Here is a 21062-nt window from a genome sequence, read left to right on the forward strand (position 1 = left end):
CACTGCACATTGCACATCCACTTTTGCACTCCTGCCCTGCTTTTTGTATTGTAGTACTTATTGTGTTTGTGTAGTACTTACTGTGTTTTTATGTTTTATGTTATGTGTAGTACCTATTGTGTTGTATGTTTTTATGTTCACTGTATGCACCTATGCACCAGAACAAATTCCAGGTAGGTGTAAACCTACTTGGCCAATAAATACTATCTGATTCTGATTCTGATATTAATCTGAATTCTAATCATTAAAACAACCCTGCGTGAGTTCTAGAACCTGAGTAAAGTGTCACACACTGTAACAGAACTTTGAAAGAGAACACAGAGACTGAAAACTCTGCAAAGAGAAACAAACTGCTGGTAAGAAAATGTTTGTGTCAATCATCATATCTTTTCAGAAAGATTACCTGGAGAAAGCTAGTATGTGAAAACTCAGCATCCTTCCTCTTCAGCTCAGAAGTCTCCTGCTCCAATTGCTCCATGAGTTCTTCTGCTTGACTCACTCCAGCCCGCTCCTGATTTCTGATCATCTCAGTCACCTCATAGCGTCTGGTTTTAGGAAAACAGAAAACAGAAAAGTTTGAAAGAGTTAGAAGGGAAATAGATTCATGTTTTTGTTTAGACAATGCATTGGTTCTACTTTATCCATTTCAAACATTATTTGCTATACACTACAAATCTCCAAACTAGTGTAAGCATACCCCATTAACATTATATAATATGTATCATGTTTTGTGTAGAATATCTATTTTGAAGATGCATAAAACATCACTGTATCTCTTTAGTGTGAAGACCTTTAAATATAACTACATGCTTTACCCATTGATACAGCTATTCTGGTCTTCAGGACCAGAACATTATTTAGCTGAACATCAATGACAAGTTGCTTCCCTCTTGTGGCCACAGATGGAACTGTGAATGATAGAGCGTCCAAAGAGTGTATGAACATGAAAGCACCATAACTTACCAGTGGGGGTCAGTGTGATTAAAGATCACCCTTTGGAACACTTCAAACACAATATAAACTAACTACATCACCTGGTTTATGGAGAATGTTGGACCAACTTGGCCTATGTGCTTCTACATTGCAAAAATATTATATATATATACTGTATATATATATATGATGGGGACATTCTGTAATCTATTCTTGTATGGCTCCAACACTGTGATGTCTATGGTAAGATCTAATTTGGCCTAGACGCAGGAGGCCCATATAACGGGTCCTGGTCCAGAATCTTTTGCAACTTGGCAACGATTGCACTCTTGGCCCAACCACTGCTTTATGTCCGAAGACATCCCCGGCGGGTGACAGTGCTGTCGTACCAGTTCAATTGTCCACTCAATGCCTTGGTGTCCATGTTCCAGCGTCTCCTTTTTGAGGACTACAGGCAGGATGGAGATTCTCCTCACCCTCTCTTTCTCCATCAGGCGGTCCCATTGGCACAATAGGTCTGGGGACCCGTCGTCTCTCACCTGGGGTAAGCCTGACATGTTTCCTTCTATACACCAAGACCCTTCAGGATCCTTTGTTTGCCTCGTGCACGGAATGAATGTCAGAGAGAGGATGGCACAGAAGGACAGATGCCACGGACAGAGTCACAGACATCATTAAGTCCAGGCATGAGGCTTGCTGGAGGGGCCTTGGGACCGGAGTGTTAGGAAGGGCGTGTCCCTTGTGCGCTGCACCATCAATAGTTACACCAGTGGCTATTTAAATATGACCTCTAACTAACATTGCATTACAAAATCATTTGCACATTCTTATGGCTTAGTTCATCAATCTAGTTGTTGAAGAAAGTCAAAGTGTCCATTGTTGCTTGAATGTGAATCTGCACACACTGACTCTCATTCTGGAGGAGCCATTCATTGTGAATCACCAAAATCTCCAAAACAGGACAGGTATTCTGTCCACACGTTACAATTAGGTTTCACATCCCTCCATGTTTTTGACCGCACATGACGACAACATTTACAATTTAAAAGATTCATATTTATTGCAAATAATACAAACAGTAATGAATAACTACATTTATCACAAAAGAAAGATAATTCTAGGGGAGAGAAGTGTATGTGTGAGCATGTGTGCGATGAGAGCATCACTACAGTGTTGGAGGGAGACAGAGAAAGTTTCTGTGGGAGAAAAAAGATGATAATATGTTGTATGGTGATAATATATTGTATGACAGTTAATTCAATAATGTATTTATTTTAAATATGCAGTTTTTTTTATTCCTAACTGAAATATTGTTTTTGGAATATTAAGGTAACTTGGCCAAATAGAAGGGACAACCCTTCCACAAACACTTCTGAGGTAAAATGTACGTTTTAGTACTAGTCATGCAGATTAAAAGTAAGCTTGTGCTTTATTTATCTTCTGTCATCATGTGACCATGTGCATCTACCACATTATGTTACCACATCAAATAAGTTTCTGTGGTAATAAAATGTCTGTGTAGATAACAGCACAGAGTGTCCTGTCTTCACGACATTAAAGCGAGTGAGTTTCATGCACAATCACGGTTTATTGTTCTGTACAATTTAGAAACCCAAATGCAACACAAAAGCTAGGCTAGAAGGGCTGAATGAAGAAAGAAACTTTGTGTCAGGGACTTCTATCCATTCAAATTAGACATGAATGTTTTGATTCTGCTGGTGTGTTGTCACTGACACAATCTGATTTTCCTGTTATTATTGAGGTAAAAGCCAGGATACAGTGGCTCAGTGAATGTGGTGTGAATTTTGTGCAGAAGAGTCATTGTATCAGAGACACTGTAGAAAGACAGAGTTCCTGTCTTGTGATCAACATACACTCCTATTTTAGAGGTGGTGTGCTTATGACGGAGTGAGATTCGTTTACCATCATGTATGAATGTGTAGTTGGATGAAGAGCAGTCCAAACTCCAAGACTTGTTATTGTATCCTAGTAAACAATCAATACCCCCTCCTCTCCTTGAGAGCCCTTTGTATGATACAGCAATTAAAACACCTCCTGACCACTCAACCTCCCAGTAGCAGTGTTTAGATACAGCTTCTCTACACAGCACCTGACACCATGAATCAAATCTGTCTGGATGGTCAGGATATGAATGATTCACATTAGGGCAATATTCTACAACTCTGTTTCCCTCAGACAGTGTGAGGTAATTATGAGCAGTGTTGGGATCCAGGGTTAGCTGGCAGGCATCTGAGGGAGGATAAAACATGACTCATTTAGAAGTGGTGATTAGGGGCATAATGGTTTAAATTATTACTTTTAATTAATTATCATGTTCACTACCAGACAGAGCAGGGCACTATGTTCTCCTCTTGTATATGTGTGTTTGTATTTTGTACGTGTGTTTATGTATTTGTACATGCAGTACAAATATGTGTATCATATACTTACACTCCAGGAAATCCTCTCTTGTCGTGGGCTCAGGCAGTGATAGAAAGCTAACAAGCTCTGCTGTAAAGACAAAAAGACACTAATCAACAACCACAACTCTCTGGGTCACATCAACATTATATTCAGAAGTGATGTTTTCTAAGTCATGGTACTAATGCGTCTCATACCAGTTTTAGAAATGTCCTTTAGTCCCTGCTGGAGTGCATCCTCTAGTTTCTCCCTGAGCTGAGAAAGTCTTTCTTTTACTTGATCAAAAGACAGATCTGTGTGGATCGTGTGTCTGGATGAGTTGTCAGGAGCAGAGGAGGAACAGAGAGACTGAAAACTCTACAATGAGACAGAAAATGAGACAGAAAATGAGCCAAATGTCATTTTACAAACACAAACCTTCCTCCAGGCCCTACTGGAGCATTTTGGCCCAGACCAAGGCATCCAGTGCCCTGCATCATAAATATAGACACTGGAATTGGTGTGAAAATTAGGTACTGGTAGTTTTTTGTATAACAATTGAGGTGCAGGAGACTAAAGACTAGACTAAGACTAAATGCCCACTCTGATATATCCTGCTCCAGTGTAGTCCTAGTCAGATCAGATCTAATACAATGGAGGAGACTTAAAGACCACGTCCACTCTGACATGTCCAGTTTTAGTCTGGTCCAATCTAAATCTAGTCAGATCAGATCTAATGCAATGCAAAATAGCACTGTTGTTAGGGGTTATGAATGTAATATTTAAAATGATATAACAATCACAATGTTTCTGCATGGGGCATTGTGTAAATAAAGAAGTGTTGCCTTGGTTACCTTTTCTTCTCTATTATGTTTACCTCATTACCAAAGAGCACCTGAATAGGAAACTGACGTTTTGACTGACAGGTAATGCGGTCTCAACAGTGACTTTTTACAGAACTGCATAAATAAACAAATCTCTTCTGTGATAATGCATCATATCTGAGTAGTGACAGTACCTGAAGGAAACAAATGTGGTTGTCAGTGTGTGAAAACTGCTCCAGCTCAGCTTCTCTCTTCTTCAGCTCAGCAATCTCCTGCTCCAGTTTCTCCATGAGTTCTTCTGCTCGACTCACCTCAGCCCTTTCCTGATCTCTGATCAGTTCTGTCAACTCACTGCGTTTTCTCTCAATGGAGCGGATTATTTCAGTAAAGATCCTCTCACTGTCCTCCACTGTTGCCTGTGAAGAACTCTGTTTGGACACAAAACAAGACATGAGACATGAATTGCTACAGCAGTCTCTTGTTATTTCCTCTGGTTGATACAACTCACCTGAAGAGTTTTCACAGCCTGTCTCAGGTCCTGCAGTTCATTCTCTTTTTCCTGGATTATCCGTTGGGATTTTCTCTGAGTATCACCCAACAGTTTCTGTGAACAGGTTAATCTATTAGAGTTGGGTTTTTAACTTATTGAAAGAATAAAACATACTTTATGTATTAGTACAGATGAAGTCACTGTCATGATTAAAAAAGTTAGAGCTCAAAGTCAGGACTTTGACAATTTTAATTTAACCATAACCCTGAACCCTAAAGATGTTGATATGTCAAATGTGGCATTGAAATCAAGAAATTAGTCTGAGGAACAAAACTGAGAATAAAGTCTGAGAATGCTGCTGTTATTCTCATTGACCTGTTTATCAGTGCACAATAACACATTTTAGTTGGAAGGCCTTTGTCAGTATCAGGACTATTGGCTAAGCGAGTCTCACCTGTTTCTCAGTTCTCTCTGCTGCGACTGAAACTGTTTTATGTCCATTATGTTCATCCATGACACACAGCATACATATGCACCTCTGATCAGTGCGACAGAAGACCTCTAGTAGTTTATCATGATGAGAGCAGATCAGATCTTTTAGTTTATCAGCAGCTTCAATCACTTTGTGTTTCTTCCCTGGGTTGAGATCGTTATGAACTCTGAAGTGAGTTTCACAGTAAGAGGACAAACACACCAGACAGGACTTGACTGCCTTTCGTTTTCTCCCAATGCAGACGTCACACTCCACATCTCCGGGTCCAGCATAACAGTGAGCAGGTGGAGCAGCTTGGAGTCCCATAATCTTCAGCTTCTCCACCACTTCAGCCAGCATGGTGTTTCTGCCCAGAACTGGCCTTGGTGTGAAGGTCTGTCTGCACTGTGGGCAGCTGTGGACTCCCTTCAGATCTTCCTGATCCCAGCAGCTTGTGATACAATCCATACAGAAACTGTGTCCACAAGGAATAGTCACAGGGTCCTTCAGTAGATCAAGACAGATTGGACAGCTAAACTGGTCCTGACTCCATACAACACTGGCCTCTGCCATTTTGGGTTACTCTCTGTCTCTCTGTGTATTTTCCTCTCTCTCTCTGTTCCTGTCATTTACTGTTGTAATCTCTTCCTGACAGTTAAGTTAGAGGCAGAACGGAGTGAGGGAAGGAGGGAGAGAGATAATGAATTTATTACAATTACAGTGGTTAGAGTGTAGGCCATAAATCCTCTTGTCAGAAGGACTTTGAAACAGACAGATGTTTCAAATGTGAAACTTGACTTGACACGAAGTGATAAGACAGGAATGCTATGTCAATCATTCACCTCATTGAAGTTCATTAACCTTTCATTGGCAAACTGAAAAAAAGAAATGTGACTGCAGCAAAAAAGCTTATTTTCCATAGGAAAACTGGCAAAGGTGTAGGAACCAGCATTATTTTAGCAAACATACATGTCTTTGGGACCTGCAGAACAAACGTATATATGGCATATATGTGTGTGTGTGTGGTGTGTTATTTGTGAATGCACGCAAGACACAAGATAAAGATGCTGGACAGAGTCATGGGCATGTAAGTTTGTATAAGTGTATGTGTGTGTACATTTTGTGTGTGTGTGTGTGTGTGTGTATGTGTGTGTACATTTGTATGTGTATAAGTGTATGTGTGTGTAGGTATCTGCATGCCCTCTGTTACGACCCTGGCGGGTATAGGCCCCGCCCCAGGATATTTGCATATCTGTTTTGTCTCCATTTCATTAGCAGGTAATGGGAAGCAGGTGTACCCCAGGTGTAACCCATGATTGGTTGGGCTACAAAAGCCCTGATCAGATGGCAGTCGGGAGAGCGTTGGATTGGTCGTTGGATTTTGGTTATCGTTGGATTTGGATAGTGAATTGGATTTGGGATTGTCGTTGTCGTTGGTTTTGGATTATCGTCGTCGTTTGTTTATATTACCATTTACCTGTCTGTACATTACATCTTTTGTTTCTCTTCATAACACTGATCTTCACCACACGTTTGCTATAATTATTAGATAACTATATAAACTTGTAAACCCTTTAATAAATATATTATTATTATTATTATTATTATTATTATCATCCTAAATTCTGCGTGGCCTCCCCTTCTTGTTTCGTGCCTTGAGCTGGCTGGTAACACGTGGGGGCTCGCCGAGATTTTTTCAAGACAACTTTTTCATCCACTCATTGGGGAATAGTGGTGGTAAAGCTGTATTGATTGTATAGATCGGGATATTGGCCTTTGATACTGACGGGCACAAAACTGCCGGTGCAGCAGCAAGGGGATTGCAAATTGGGGGAGACGCACGCGGAAATTTGTAAGTGTTAAACTTTTTTTGTTTTCGTTGGGTTGCCATGGAGGAGGAAAGTCATTTTTAAGAGTGACTGCAGCTGTGGGCTCTCGTTGAGAGATTGGGACGGGCTGTGCATACCAGTTCAATTGGGTACAGGTGTTTGTAACTGGGTGGTGAGAGTAGGTGAGTACCTACTGAGCAAACGCAAACCCCTGCGCAGGTTAAGAGCGCTTACCGCTGTTTGTTGTTTTGGCCGGGCTTGTAAGAGTTTGTTGTTTTTCGTGGGTGTGTCGGACGCGCTGGAGTTGCTTAGCAGCTCAATTGCAGGTGGACACACTGAAGAAATAGGCACTGGAAATAGCGAGGACTGTGTGTTGGAGATAGATCGGGGAAGCTCTAGTCTAGTGGGTTTTTGTGAGTGGGTGGTTCTACACCTGTGCGTGATTTGCTGGTGTACACAATCGCGTCAGGGAGATTCAATTAATTACAACGATCGGAAGAGTTGGGCCGGTATAATGGCATATATGAGTGCGTTAGAGTTTGAGTTGCTTATGGAACAGGTGAGGGCTGACGCAGCTGAAAGAGATAAAGCTCGCAAAGTCGAATACGAAAAGCTGAAAGAGGGAGATAAAAATCGCGAAAAGAGGAGAGCTGAAATGGATAAAGAATGGGAAAAGCTGAAAGATGAAGGGGATAAGATCGAAGAAATGGAACAGGATCGAAAATTGCGGGAGAAGTATAACTTTAATTCACCAAGATGGGAGGGATATGCAGCACCTGGTCGTCAGTCTAACAGCACAGAAAAGGAGCTGAGGGTGGTGTTGGCCGAGAAGGAGAACATGAAGCATAGTTTGCAGGAAATGAAGACTGTGAATGAGATGTTTGAAGGGGAACTTGAGAGAGTTAAGACGATGTTGGTAGAAGACTATAAGTAGTCTTTAGAGGGGGGTATGTGTCATAATTGGAGTAATGAGGGTCATAAAGGTCATAAAAGGGTTATTAATATGACAAATCGGACGGATGGTTAGTTTGATCTAGCTTTGGGTGTCAGCTTGCTTGTCATATTGGAGTGATGAGACAGGCCCTCTGACCTTTTCGCCCCCCTCAACACAGCCAGTTGACCCCCACAAATGGTGTGAATCGTTTTGATAGTAAGGTGTTATCTGAGAGGGTGAGATTTCCCGGCGTAGCAATGGTGTTTCTGCCAAGGATCTATCCTGTTGTCATAGCAGGGGTCAGGATGGCTGGCTGCTCTAGGTGTGAGCATGGGGTTGATAACAGAAATTTAGTGGTGAATGACGTCGTAAACCGGTGTTACCCCCAAGTAAACCATATGGCTTATCAGGCGCTCAAGCATAGCAAGGTCTTGTCAGCCTGTGAGATGACATTCTTTCATTCTATTATAGCAAACTTTAACATGATATACACATAACCCCTAGGGGCTAATGGTAATGATACCGGCTTATTCAAGTCTAAAAGACTTAGTTTTGTAAGGTTTGATCCATAAGACATTTGTTCATGAGATGGTAGCTCAACAAAAACAGCTATAGTTCAACAACACACACACACACACACACACATACACACACACACGCACACACACACAGGGGTATTCTGAGGTGTTAGCGGTTTCAAGATGAGATATCCGTGGGGAGTCCTGCTTCAAAAGCCTGGGGAGTCGGTCGGGTGTTTAGAGGATATGTCTGCATGATGGTCAAAAGATGCCAAAAGGCCGCGAGACACCCACACCCACATCAGAATCCGATTCATTTATTACATGCTTTCAATTATACCAGTAATAAATGAATATGATTAATAGCTACTCATAGTCTAATGGTTAGGGCTATCTATAATATATTGAGAATGTTATATATATTTATAAATAATGTTATGGTCATGAGTCGGGTATATTATGTTGCAAATGACATCGTCTCAAACGTACACATATTAAACACATGTGTTTGGATTTTATGGAATCGGGGTAAACAGCTAAAGATTATAACCCAGCAATGGTTTAACCAGGAGTTATTAGGTTCAAAATATAGATATATAGATTTTGAAATGGTATGTGATGTTCCCCTTAATACATCGAGGCCTGCCAAGGTGTTAGAGGGGCGTCATGGTCGTGCGCATCACCGTGAGGCGTGTTCATGGCAATCCAGCCAAGTGGTTAAATACTGCTTTACGCTCATTGTATCTTTAAGCGGGGATTTCAAACAGCCTAAAAAACACAACACCAGCAGCAGACGAACGATGGATGGCATTAATTTAGGTGAGTTGAAACATTCGCAACCAGCCCGTAGCTACGTAGCTATGCTGGCTATATGACTCTGTGGGTGTAGTGTTCCATGCTAGTATACCTGTAAACTAACTATTGTTTAATATATAGGTTTATTTCTTTATTTTAAGAAGACGCCGAGGAGTTTGGGTTATCAGTGCGTAATTACGACAAGAGACACGAGGCATTGCGTGAGTTGGCGGTATCAATATGGTTTAACATGCTGTAATTCGTTTTTAGCCTGTAATTAACATTTAGCCTGTAATTAACTATTTTGCAGTGACCGAGCCGATAATCAACAAGCAAAACAGCGATGATGTAACCCATAATGTGTATTGTAAGTACCATGTCTGTTTAAAAATAGTTTAAAATAAAAAAATGTTGATGATATGAATATGTATAACGCATGTATCGATATATCATGCAAGTTTCACCAGAGCTAGTCAGCCCGACAATTATACCATACAGCCATAACGGAGACCCCGGACAATCTGCAGGTAATTACGAGCCATAGGTGTATACATTTGTAATTTTATTAATGATCTAAGTTGGACATAATTTACACTAATGTCTCTATATTTATCGACAGAATTATCCGGTCTTACGGAGCTTACACAGCGAGTGGGCCGGGCTCCATACCTAGAACAATTATTATCGCGAGACACGGCGTGGGATGATTTGCTGAAACGTACGACTGTGGATGACGTGGAGGGAGAAGCGCCTGGATCCAATAAACGTTTTAAACCAGCGAACGCGGGGGGCGCAGTGGTGGCTGGTGAGCGAGCTGTGTTATGCATACCCTGTTACTGTGTGTAAGGATAATTGGGTATACATGCGATTTTAAAGGATATTCATGTATAAACGGGTTATTGCTGTTGACTGTTCGTGAAAGTGAAACTTATACTACAAACAGCCACTAGATGTCAGTGTATCACATGCTCAGGACCAGTGTCAAATTAGTAGCCTATATTACACCATGGGTACTCATGATAACTAGATGATTCATGCCTATTATTTGCAGACGCCCAAATACATGAACAAGTCTTCAACACAGACGGTGGAGGATTGGCGCAGCTGTTTGATGACAACTACCGCTGGTCTGATGCAGATGTAACATTATGGGACCAAGTAGTGTTTGGCGGTGAATCGGGGTACTGCACGCCCGAGCCAATACCTGTGGATGGTGGTCAAACACCCGCCGAAGAGAGGACAACCGACGTTGTGATATCTGCCCCTGCGACAGACGTGGATGTAGTGAGCAATCAGAACTGTGCTATTGGACTGTTGACATCCACACCAACTAATCATACACCAGTGACGACACGCCAACCCCCGGATATACAGCCCCCAACCACGGCCCTCAGGTATGCGCGGGGTACTACTACCAATGCTAATGTGGTTAATACATGCAGTGTAGATAATACTAATCAGCTGCATAGACAATTAGTGGCTCGTGTGAATTATTTAACCCATCAAGCACGTAACGATAGAATTGCTAGAGCTAGTTTGGATAGTGAGCTGAGCGCCGTAAAGGCTTTACTGACAACATTAGTTGATGATGTAGGCGTTGTGAAGGCGAACCTGGTGAATCAGAATGTAGATGTGAAAAGTATGGTCTCGCTTATCAGAGAACTTCATAATATAGGGACCGTGGATTGGAATGCTATGGGTCGAGCCATACTAGGTTTTGAAAGAGACTCTACGGCTGTAATATGATATATATGGCTATGTGTTGATACATGTTTATTTCCTCACAGCTACCAGGTCATACCTCAATGTGCATATGGCTATGTGTTTTTCCCCCTCTTATTGTGTTTGCTTTTATTACTTGTAATGATTTTATACAATTAGGATGGTATAGTGGATCGTATGTTTTATTATTTTTATCCCTGCTGTAATAGAGTGTATTGCAGTGTGTGTGTGTGTGTGTGTGTGTGTGTGTGTGTGTGTGTGTGTGTGTGTGTGTGTGTGTGTGTGTGTGTGTGTGTGTGTGTGTGTGTGTGTGTGTGTGTGTGTGTGTGTGTGTGTGGGATATCCCCCATTTAAACTGTTTAATAAGGGTTATACTTTTTAAATACCCGGTCTGTTGTCAGATTATTGGGTAGAGATCATCAGTATGTTTTAAATGGTGGCGTGTTGAGTGGGGTCAGGTGTATAATCATGTGGCGTACAAACAAACGTAAACGTGGGCTAGATCATAGTCATAGTAATAGCATTACCATGAGTGAAGATGTCAGGCAATTGAATGCCCTGCTTAATACACACTGGCCAGATAATAACACAGCACACATAGCTGCACATGGTGTAGAGCCAACGGGTGATGAAGCAACACGGATTCCTGGCATTGTACAGGGATGTATCAATGACCAGGGTTCATTTGGTAATAGTGTATGCTCTGACGCTGGTAATAGCCTAGTTATGAATATAGCTATCAGACAGATGAATGCAATGCTTAATACACATTGGCCAAATAACAATGCTACCAACATAGACACACATAATACATATGCAAGTGGTGATGAAAGTGCTCTGAACATTAATGTTGCACACAGGGTTATCAATGAACAGGGTTCAGTTGCTAATAATCCAAACTCTGGCGTTGCCGCGATGATAATCAGTAGTGATGGTATAACATATGGCCAGCCTGTATTACATGATACGGACACCAGCGGGGGTGTTGGTATTGATGTGTTAGGTGTGGGTACGACAGCATCGACTAGTAATGATCGTTGTGATGGTGTGTTGGGTGTTAGTAGTGTTTCACAGAGGGGTCATGGCATCCCAAGGCCTGTTAGCCCTCTGGTGTTTAGCAGGCATAGTCTGGATAGTGAAGCCATAGAGTCGCTGGTACGACAGGGTGGTTATGTGGAGGACTATCGGATTGAGGGCAGACCGCGCTTTAACAGTCTAGTAGCCCACAGACTTTTAAACTTCAGGGATGTTGTGGCCACAGATATGGCAGCATATGTGAGTCATATACATGATACATTGGCGGGGATTGTGGATGTGTCAAGAATTCTGGGTGGTGAAAATGGGGTGCTCAACATAACACTACGGGGTTATAGTCTCACGAGTGACGTGAATGTGTTGCTAACCCCTGCAAATGGCTATGGTTTAGAACATCTTATCAATGCCATTGAGAAGGTTTTACAGAGTAATACGGCCATCTTGAGTGATAATTCTTTAGAGTTAACAGTGGCTATAGCCCGCTGTAGAAATGGGGGTGGGAGACCCAGTCGAAAATTGCGTGATCTAGCACATGATGAAGTCATTAAACAGAAAAGAATGCACTTATTCAACCCTGTTAACAGGTCAAATAATTTGTGTTTTGCCATGTGTTTAGCAAATTATCTAAACCCCCATAGTACGTCAAACAGATTAGAGGCTATTGCAACAGACATGCAGATGCGTGCAGGCTTCACCCCACAGCAGAAGATTGGTTTTAGTGATATTGCCAAATTCGAGGCCCTGTACAGTGTTAAAGTGGTGGTCTTCTACCGCGGAGCTGATGCCAAATTACTACATTATCAGACAGACGAGAAACCCAATGATATCATAGCTCATTTATACCTACACAACGAGCATTATCATGGCATTCTGAATCTGCAGGGTTTCATGGGTGTATCGCAGGTCTGTAAGTTTTGCTACATTGGTTACAGAGACAGCATGTACCACCGGTGTAAATACATATGTGATGTGTGTCACGATGTTGATTGTCATAGGATGGGTGGGGGGTTCAGACATTGTGGGTGATTGCAACCGATATTGCAAGTCTGCTTACTGTTTTCAGAAGCACAAACAACAAGTCCCAGGGGTCGTACCGGTGTTTTAGCAGCCCCTTGTGATATCACTAAATATTGCAAGACCTGTCACAGACGATACATGCTGTCTGTGGAGCAACCTAAACCACATAGGTGTGCCCAAGCGGTGTGTCACCATTGCAGGTTGAGGTTGACCCCCGGTGATAACCACACGTGTTACATACAACCTGTCAAACACCAAACGGTCGACAACAGATATATATTCTATGATCTTGAGACACGGCATGAAGATGGTAAGCACAGGCCTAATTTTGCGTGCGCCATAACCTGCGGTGGTTATGAGTTTACAGCTGAGGGGTATGGTTGTATAGGCAAGCTTTTAAACCATTTTAGATGTTCCAAGTAACATTGGACATACATGGGTGGCCCACAATGCCGGAGGGTTTGATAATATATTGCTTCTGGGAGCACTTCACTAGCATTGGGGTCACCCCGCATGTGATAATGGGAGGGTGTAGGGTCACATACATGTATGAGGAGCGCTTCAAACACCGGTTTATAGATAGTTATTCCTTCATACCTATGCGGCTGGCTAACACCCCCGCGGCATTTAACCTAACCACCAGCGATAAGGGCTATTTTCCACATCTCTTCAACATCAGAGCCAACAATAATTATGTGGGTGCCTATCCTGATAAGAAGTTCTATGGTTATGGGAATATGTCAGACAAGGATAGAGTGAGTTTTGATGCGTGGTACAGTGGCATCCATGATGGTGTGTTTGATTTTCAAAAGGAGTTGTATGCGTATGGCAGAAATGATGTGGTTCTGCTACGTGAAGCATGTCTTTAAATACCGCCATGAATTCATGGAGTCTACGGCCATAAGACCCCTTTAATCAAGTTACACTACCATCGTGCTGTATGGCTGTGTATAAGACTCACTTCCTCCCCAGAGACACACTGGCGTTGACGCATAACAATGCTTACATTTATCAGCATAAAGCCTTCTCCAATGTGTCAATTGAATGGCTTGAATTTGTGAAAAGTCACCGAGGGGTCCAGGTTAGCCATGCCTTAAGCGAGGGAGAGGTCATGTTTGGGAAATATCACCTAGATGGGTACTATGAGGAGGGTGGTGTGAGATTTGCGCTGGAATTTAACGGCTGCATGCACCACGGTCATGACTGTCGTTACAAGCCTCACCATATCCATCCCCTGTCAAAAGTACCATACAGCCTCCTAAGAAAGCAGTTTGATGACAAAGTACAAACATTGTCTAAGGCCTACGGGTTAAAGGTTGAAATCATGTGGGAGTGTGAGTGGAAGCTGTCCAAACAACATGATGGTGATGTTATTGCGTTTATGACCACATACACACACCCCGAGCGGTTGAAGCCCAGAGAGAGTCTTTTTGGGGGTAGGACAAATGCTTACAAATTGTACCACAAAGCCCAAGCTGATGAAAAGATTTGCTATGTTGATTTTACAAGTCTTTATCCCTATTGTCAGGCTCGAAAAACATATCCTATAGGACACCCACAGATCATTCTGAAAGATTTTGGACCGCTTGAGAATTATTTTGGGTTGGTCAAAGCCACTGTCTACCCCCCGAGGGGCTTGTTACACCCAGTGCTCCCATACCGTAGCGGGGGTAAGTTAATGTTTCCTCTGTGTTGTACCTGTGTAGAAATGGAGGAGCAGCTTACACCGTGTGCGCATAGCAATGCTGAAAGGGCTCTTTCAGGTTGTTGGGTCACTCTTGAACTGTTGAAGGCTGTTGAGAAGGGTTATACAGTTGTTAACATTGATGAGGTCTGGCACTTCCCACAAACATCAGATTCGCTGTTTTCAGACTATGTGAAAAAATTCCTGCAATTTAAACAGGAGTCCAGCGGGTATCCATCCCATGTGACGTCGGAGGTTGAGAAACAGGCCTATGTAGACAACTATTTTGAAAAGGAAGGGATTAGGTTGAACCCCCACAAGATAGCTGTCAACCCTGCCCGTAGAACCATTAGCAAGTTACTTTGTAACACCCTTTGGGGGCTGAAATTCTCAAAGACCCTGAGCAATTTGCGAAACACATATTTGGTAGCGAATATGAAATAACTCATTTTTCATTTGTCTCAGAGGATGTGGCGTTGGTACAGTGGCGTCATGCTGACGGCGTTGGAGGGCAGACCTCCAACATAAATGTATTCATTGGTGCGTTCACCACGGCTCATGCCCGGCTTGAACTGTATAATGTCATGGATAGGTTAGGCCAGTGGTTCTCAAAGTGGGGGGCGCGCCCCCCTGGGGGGGCGCGAACACTCTCCAGGGGGGGCGCGATGTCACAGACGGAGAAAGAAAAAAAAACCGCCGACCTGTCACTGGTTAGTGAAAGCTCCCTCAGTAGCGAAATGCAAGGGGCTGGACTGACCCAAACAAATCAAATACTGTTTTGCTCCTGATCCACCAATCAAAACGGAGTATTATCATTTCAACGCGAGTAGCACCTCCGCTTCCGAGTATAAAAACAAAACGCAGGCATGGAGGTAAGCGCTCACCCTGAGACGACACTTTGCAGAGTTTGTGCAATTTCTCTTGTTTTCCTCTATCATTCAGATATTCATTGCTTTATAAACAGTATTTTTAAAGACTCACTCCTTCCTTAGTAATACCTTACTGCACTTGCAGTAGGTCTATTCGTAGCCTATTCTAAGGAGTAATTTGCTCCACAATCTTTTAGAAAAGCTCGTAGCCCCGAGAGCTAGCCTAGCTAGCTACCTTTTCCAACTACAGCTAGCCCTTTTCTCCTTAACACCTAGCCTACCTTTACATTTTTTGATCATCCACCGCAACAAATAAAACACCAGCACTTGAATACTATTTTGTGCTGTCCCTGTCTACATTGTGTACAGTTCGTTTGGTTAGGAATCATTGCCTAGCACAGCCTTATCCATTGTTCGTGTGCAAGTCGTTCACAACCACACATACAAGAACACGACGTTGAAATTAGAACTTTATTAACTTCATACGCTGTATCAGCAAACAAACACAACATGGACAAGTTTCTGATTCGTAAAAGTCAGAAAGAGAAGCCTGTGGACTTCTTTAAACATAAACGTGATGGCCTCCAGCAACAACGAACCACCATGTCCAAGCATAGCACTATCTCCAAGCAGTGTCTGGAGCATCTTATGTAGTTGCTCATAGAATTGCTAAGCTTGGCAAACCCCATACAATTGCCGAAACACTGATTTTGCCGGCCACGCAACACGTTTAGAATAATGATAGGTATTGTGCTGAGTTTAGCTCCTATGTCAAATTACACTGTATCACGCCGAATATCAGAAATCAGTTTGGGTCCTATTTCAAAGAGGACTACCGTTCATTCGCCTGAGTTCGGGATCCATTTCTCTGCTCAGCAGATGAGCTGTCACTAGACATGAAAGAGCAGCTGAAGAGTGACAGTAGACTTAAGCATCTCCCCTCTTTCGTCATTCTTTTTTTTGTAAAGATCACAAGAGGCCCATAATAATAACAGTATCCTAATGATAGCAATAATACCACTTATTATTATTATTATGATAATAATAATAATACAATAATAATAATTGGTCGATAATCATTAATTATAATAATACCTACTATTACTGATAATAATAATAACAATAATAAAAATAAATAGTTATAATAATTGTCTGTATGGGCCTAACAATAGCCTAACCTTGACATGTCAGGCCTATCAATAACAATACACTATCTATCTATCTATCTATATATGGTGGTGTAGTTGAGGGCGGTGGCGGCGGGCCGCGGGTGGATGGGGGGGGCCCCAACTACCCCTAACCAGCTTTGGGGGGGCCCAGCTTGCAAAAGTTTGAGAACCCCTGGGTTAGGCGATAGGGTGTTGTACTGTGACACTGACAGTGTGATTTTTGTTTCAAAAGATGGTGATTGGGAACCACCACTAGGGCCGTATTTAGGGGATCTCACAGATGAGCTGGGTGTAGGCGATCATATTGTGGAGTTCTGTTCTGGAGGGCCGAAAACATACGGATACCGTACAGCTCTGGGTAAAACTTGTATGAAAGCTAAGGGCATCACCCTGAATGCTGAAAATTCTAAACTCATCAGGTTAGACACCCTGATTGACCTGGTTGATCATCACGTGATCAATCGCAACAGCACACACCACATCCTAGCCCAGGCTGACAATATTGTGCGCAATAAGAAGGACCTCACTCTAAAAAATAAAGTAGATGTTAAGCGCTTCAGAGTTGTGTACAACAAGCGTGTGTTATGTCCTGACTACTCAACGCTGCCATACGGATACTGATTGTCTGTGGGGTATGTTAAAAATGGCTATGTTTAATACTGGTTTGACAGCTGTTAATATTTTTGATTTCAGACTACAACACCCTTTTTCATGTATGGTCAGTGGCCCCTCCAACTCGGAAGACCTATTTTGTAAAAATGTTAATAATGTATGCTGACCATGTGATTTGTAATAAAATTAATAACATTGTATATATATATAACTGTTGGCAGCCTCTTTATGACGACCTGTTGAAAATGAGACCCATTAATTTCATACAAGGGATCCCTAAAGCCCTAGATGACGATGTGTTATTACCGGTGTCCAAAAACAATTTATTGGTTATTGATGTCATAAAAGATGCCAGTAGTAATGAGCAAGTTGAAAAGGCATTTACACAATATGTACACCATCGTAATCTCAGTGTTATATATCTGGTCCAGAATCAGTTTTTTCAAGGTAAATCCAGCCGCACTATCAGTCTAAATACAAACTATCTAATATTATTTAAGAATGTACGTGATAATAACCAAGTGGCCATCTTGGCTAGACAAATGTATCCTGGTAATACAAAATATTTTATGGAGTGTTTTAAAGATGCTACAGAGAAACCGCATGGCTACCTCATGGTTGATTATAAAACTAAGACACCAGAGTCATTCTGACTCAGAACAGATTTACTTGCAACACATCCGGTGGTCTACATCCAGAAAAAGGGTTAAAATACCACCATGTCAGGGCTGGTGCGGCGAAACTTGTCGCTTCTGAAAAAACTACTTAAAGCTAAACCGCACCAAAGGCGGATCATTTTACAAACAGGATCAGATGAGTTAATCCTGTCTCTATGCAAAGTAGCATTGAACATTCTCCGAGGTACTATTCCCCTCACAAGCGGTCAATATAGAAGATTGGTCAAAAAGAAGTCATTGATCAAGCTTATAGCTGATAAGAAAATTGGTGTGGTGAAGAAAAGACGTACAATTAACCAACAGGGTGGTTTTATCCTACCCCTCCTGAGTGTGGCAATACCATTCATAACTAGCCTCATAGCATCAAGACGTGGTTAAAAGGGATGGAGTATGCTGAGAAAATGTATTTGGTTCGACAGCAGCAGCTGGATAGCTTAAAGCATAATGAAACATCCCCCAATCTAAGACAGAGTGCCGAAAACTATTTGGATACAGCTATAAAAAATGTTTTGAGTAGGACTGATATGGAGCAGCATGAAAAAGCTAAACTGTATACGGCCCTGTTGCAGAGATATTTGGCACTGGTTAAACAGGGGGCTCTCGAGACAAACACTTTAAAATTAAGTTTAGCCCAAGACCAGGCAAACACGGGTCTCGCTACCCCATTAATAACCCCAGTTACAAACAGTGGGTTGGATGATGACCCCAAGATTGTAGCCATTTTAAAAAATATACCCTTGAGATGTAAAAAGAATGCCATGCATATATTAGAGAAGATGCTTGACTCAAGATACAGCGTGCTGGACTGAGTCTGGTGAGTTTGTTTTCAACAAGATGATTGTCCCTGGAACACATATAATTGATTTGGTAAAAAGTGCCACAGCGCCTCAGAAGATTAGACATAGGCCTCGGGGGTGGGTTGAATTTCTGAGCGCCATGGGAATGTTAAATATACCCATGTCCACAGTTCCTAATAGGGAAGTTCAACAGTTGGTTGAATCTTTGAAAAGACCTGCAACACCCAGTTATGTTACCCCTGGTAGAGTTTTAGCAAGAACAGACCTTTTATCAGATGCTGTAGATGTTTTGCGGTGGTTGAAGTTTTAATTATGTATTGATTATGTGTATTTGTGCTGTATAATGAAAATAAAAAACCTTTTGTGAAATATATGTAAATAGGCCTATTATGTGTATTCTGTGTATAACAGTAAATGCATCAAATCACCCTGCTATATGACATTTAACCATGTTTATGTTCATTTTTTCATCAATAAAAACCCTTAAACCGTTGTTTTTTGTCTTTTTCATTGTTTTATTTGGTTAGAAAACTTTGCCCCATCTTGTACATGTTGGATGCAGCATAGCATATTAGAACTACATTTACATGGTTGTAGCTTTTTCACAAATGTTGAAACCATATTATCATTTCTTAACAAATCATGAGAATATTTTGACACTACATCTATATAGTTTAGACCGTTCAACATGTTATAGATAAAGAAGACACAATGCTCGCCACATGTGATGGCTGCATAGTCTTGGACCTGTCTGTTTGAGAATTGTATGGTAGAACAGTTAGTTTTAAAAAATGTGTAGATGCCTGTGGGGAACAGTGGGGAGTTTGGTTTGTTACCAAAGCTGTCGAAAAAACAGCCGGAGCTGGCATCGGTTATGTATACAGCGAGCCAATGCTCACCAGCCTGGTCTGAGTTATGGGTGTTGATTATAACCGACACCGGTAGTTGCTGTAATGGGTTGCGAGGTAGTTGATCGCATGCTAAAACCCCAAGGAAATGGCTGTTTTTGGAAAATTTCGCCATAATCGCCGATAGTTGTAGTGTATTCATGGCCTCAGTAATAATCAATTAGTACCTGTCTACGATTTGAGACCTCTATTATACTGTCAAATATGGCATAAACTATTACATTTATAGTGCTGCGTAGCAGTTGCCTGAAACGGGTTTCTAATCTGATGTTACCCGACTTAATTAATGATAGATGCTGACCACACTCTTCGTCAGGTGAGAGATTGAAGGCGTATAGCGTATAACCGTGTAAAAAATCTTCACGGTCTATCAACATGGCCCTATTTTTTAAATGTCTGCCTGTGGCTAAGGCCAACTGGTAAAATTCTCGCACAGCAGCCCCCTGTAAATACTGAGGTTGTAAAGGCTTTGCTGGCTGCTGTAACCCATCCACATACAGAGCCAGAAATTCTAAATCATAATTGTTGAAGGCAAATGGATTCTTATCATAGGCGCCTGTAAACGCATCATTTTTAACCATTGCTATTATAATAGATTTGGGTAATGTTCCCAGAAAGAGATTTTCTTGATTGGCAACCCTAGTACCAGTGGGTATTGAGAAATTCTTTAGACAGACCCGGTCAACCGGGTATTTAGCTGTTGCAGAGAGTAGGGCATGCGCGTGTCCAAGTCTTACGGCCGCTGATACAGATGCTTTTTTCACAAATAGTGACGCCGAAACCATACTAATTTTATAGTCCACATCATCAGCCCTCATTAGACAGAACTCATCCTTTGCCCGGGTCAATCTGATTCTGATATCCACATTATTCAACATCAGTTTTTCTTGAAAAAAGATATCACTGTGTATGGGGGTTAATAGTTCTACAACTCTACTGTTTGCTGTGAATGTGGCTCTCTTCCGCAGGCCAGTGTTAGCTCCTAGGGGGTCTGCTATGTCCATACGACCGGCTATGTCTTTGTAAAACAAACCCGCCGAGAATAGCGATTCCAGAGTCTGCCTGTCATAATTCATGAGACATTCTATGATGCAGCGATATGGATAGGTATTTGACCCCTGTGAGATCAGTCGATCACCCAATGAGACGTCAACCTGTGAGAATATTGTTGAGCCTGGATAATTCACTAACCCCACCTTGGCGGCAGCATCAATATTCGAGCCATCCGGTTTTGTGATTTTGATCCTTGTATACAAAAGTGTGTTATTCAAATCTATATAGTCATCACCATTCCCGGCAATGAAAAATTCCAGGGGCGATGTATCCGACAAAGCTGTTATAGGTGATATCTCAACATAAGTCGATTTTTCAATCGTT

General features: G+C 41.9%; 2 protein-coding genes across 2 annotated transcripts; one reads left to right on the plus strand and one right to left on the minus strand.

The window, feature by feature from the left end:
- Positions 1-1967: 1967 nt before the first annotated feature.
- On the minus strand, positions 1968-5841 carry LOC105889247 (tripartite motif-containing protein 16-like). The gene is made up of 6 exons (XM_031584264.2): positions 5102-5841; positions 4666-4761; positions 4352-4585; positions 3552-3711; positions 3385-3444; positions 1968-3183 (listed from the first exon to the last, which is right to left on the minus strand). The coding sequence occupies exons 1-6, from the start codon at positions 5690-5692 to the stop codon at positions 2660-2662; spliced, it is 1665 nt and encodes a 554-aa protein (XP_031440124.1). The 5' UTR covers positions 5693-5841; the 3' UTR covers positions 1968-2659.
- A 3359-nt stretch (positions 5842-9200) lies between these two features.
- LOC116224473 lies at positions 9201-10941 on the plus strand. Its single transcript, XM_031584428.1, has 6 exons — positions 9201-9219; positions 9357-9416; positions 9506-9562; positions 9654-9722; positions 9815-10000; positions 10247-10941. The coding sequence occupies exons 1-6, from the start codon at positions 9201-9203 to the stop codon at positions 10939-10941; spliced, it is 1086 nt and encodes a 361-aa protein (XP_031440288.1).
- The last annotated feature ends 10121 nt before the right edge of the window (positions 10942-21062 follow it).

Source organism: Clupea harengus, chromosome 17 (assembly GCF_900700415.2).
Source record: "Clupea harengus chromosome 17, Ch_v2.0.2, whole genome shotgun sequence".
Classification (NCBI taxonomy): domain Eukaryota; kingdom Metazoa; phylum Chordata; class Actinopteri; order Clupeiformes; family Clupeidae; genus Clupea; species Clupea harengus.

Bases quoted from the DNA above. Each gene is read 5' to 3' on its own strand.
- LOC116224473 (XM_031584428.1), top strand. The intron at 9,417-9,505 runs GTGAGTTGGCGG...ACTATTTTGCAG, and splicing joins CAAGAGACACGAGGCATTGC to TGACCGAGCCGATAATCAAC. The intron at 9,563-9,653 runs GTAAGTACCATG...ATATCATGCAAG, and splicing joins TGTAACCCATAATGTGTATT to TTTCACCAGAGCTAGTCAGC.
- LOC105889247 (XM_031584264.2), bottom strand. From the start codon at position 5,692: ATGGCAGAGGCCAGTGTTGTATGGAGTCAGGACCAGTTTAGCTGTCCA. The intron at 4,762-5,101 runs GTGAGACTCGCT...ACCTGTTCACAG, and splicing joins CAGAGAGAACTGAGAAACAG to AAACTGTTGGGTGATACTCA. The intron at 4,586-4,665 runs GTGAGTTGTATC...GTGTCCAAACAG, and splicing joins AGGCTGTGAAAACTCTTCAG to AGTTCTTCACAGGCAACAGT.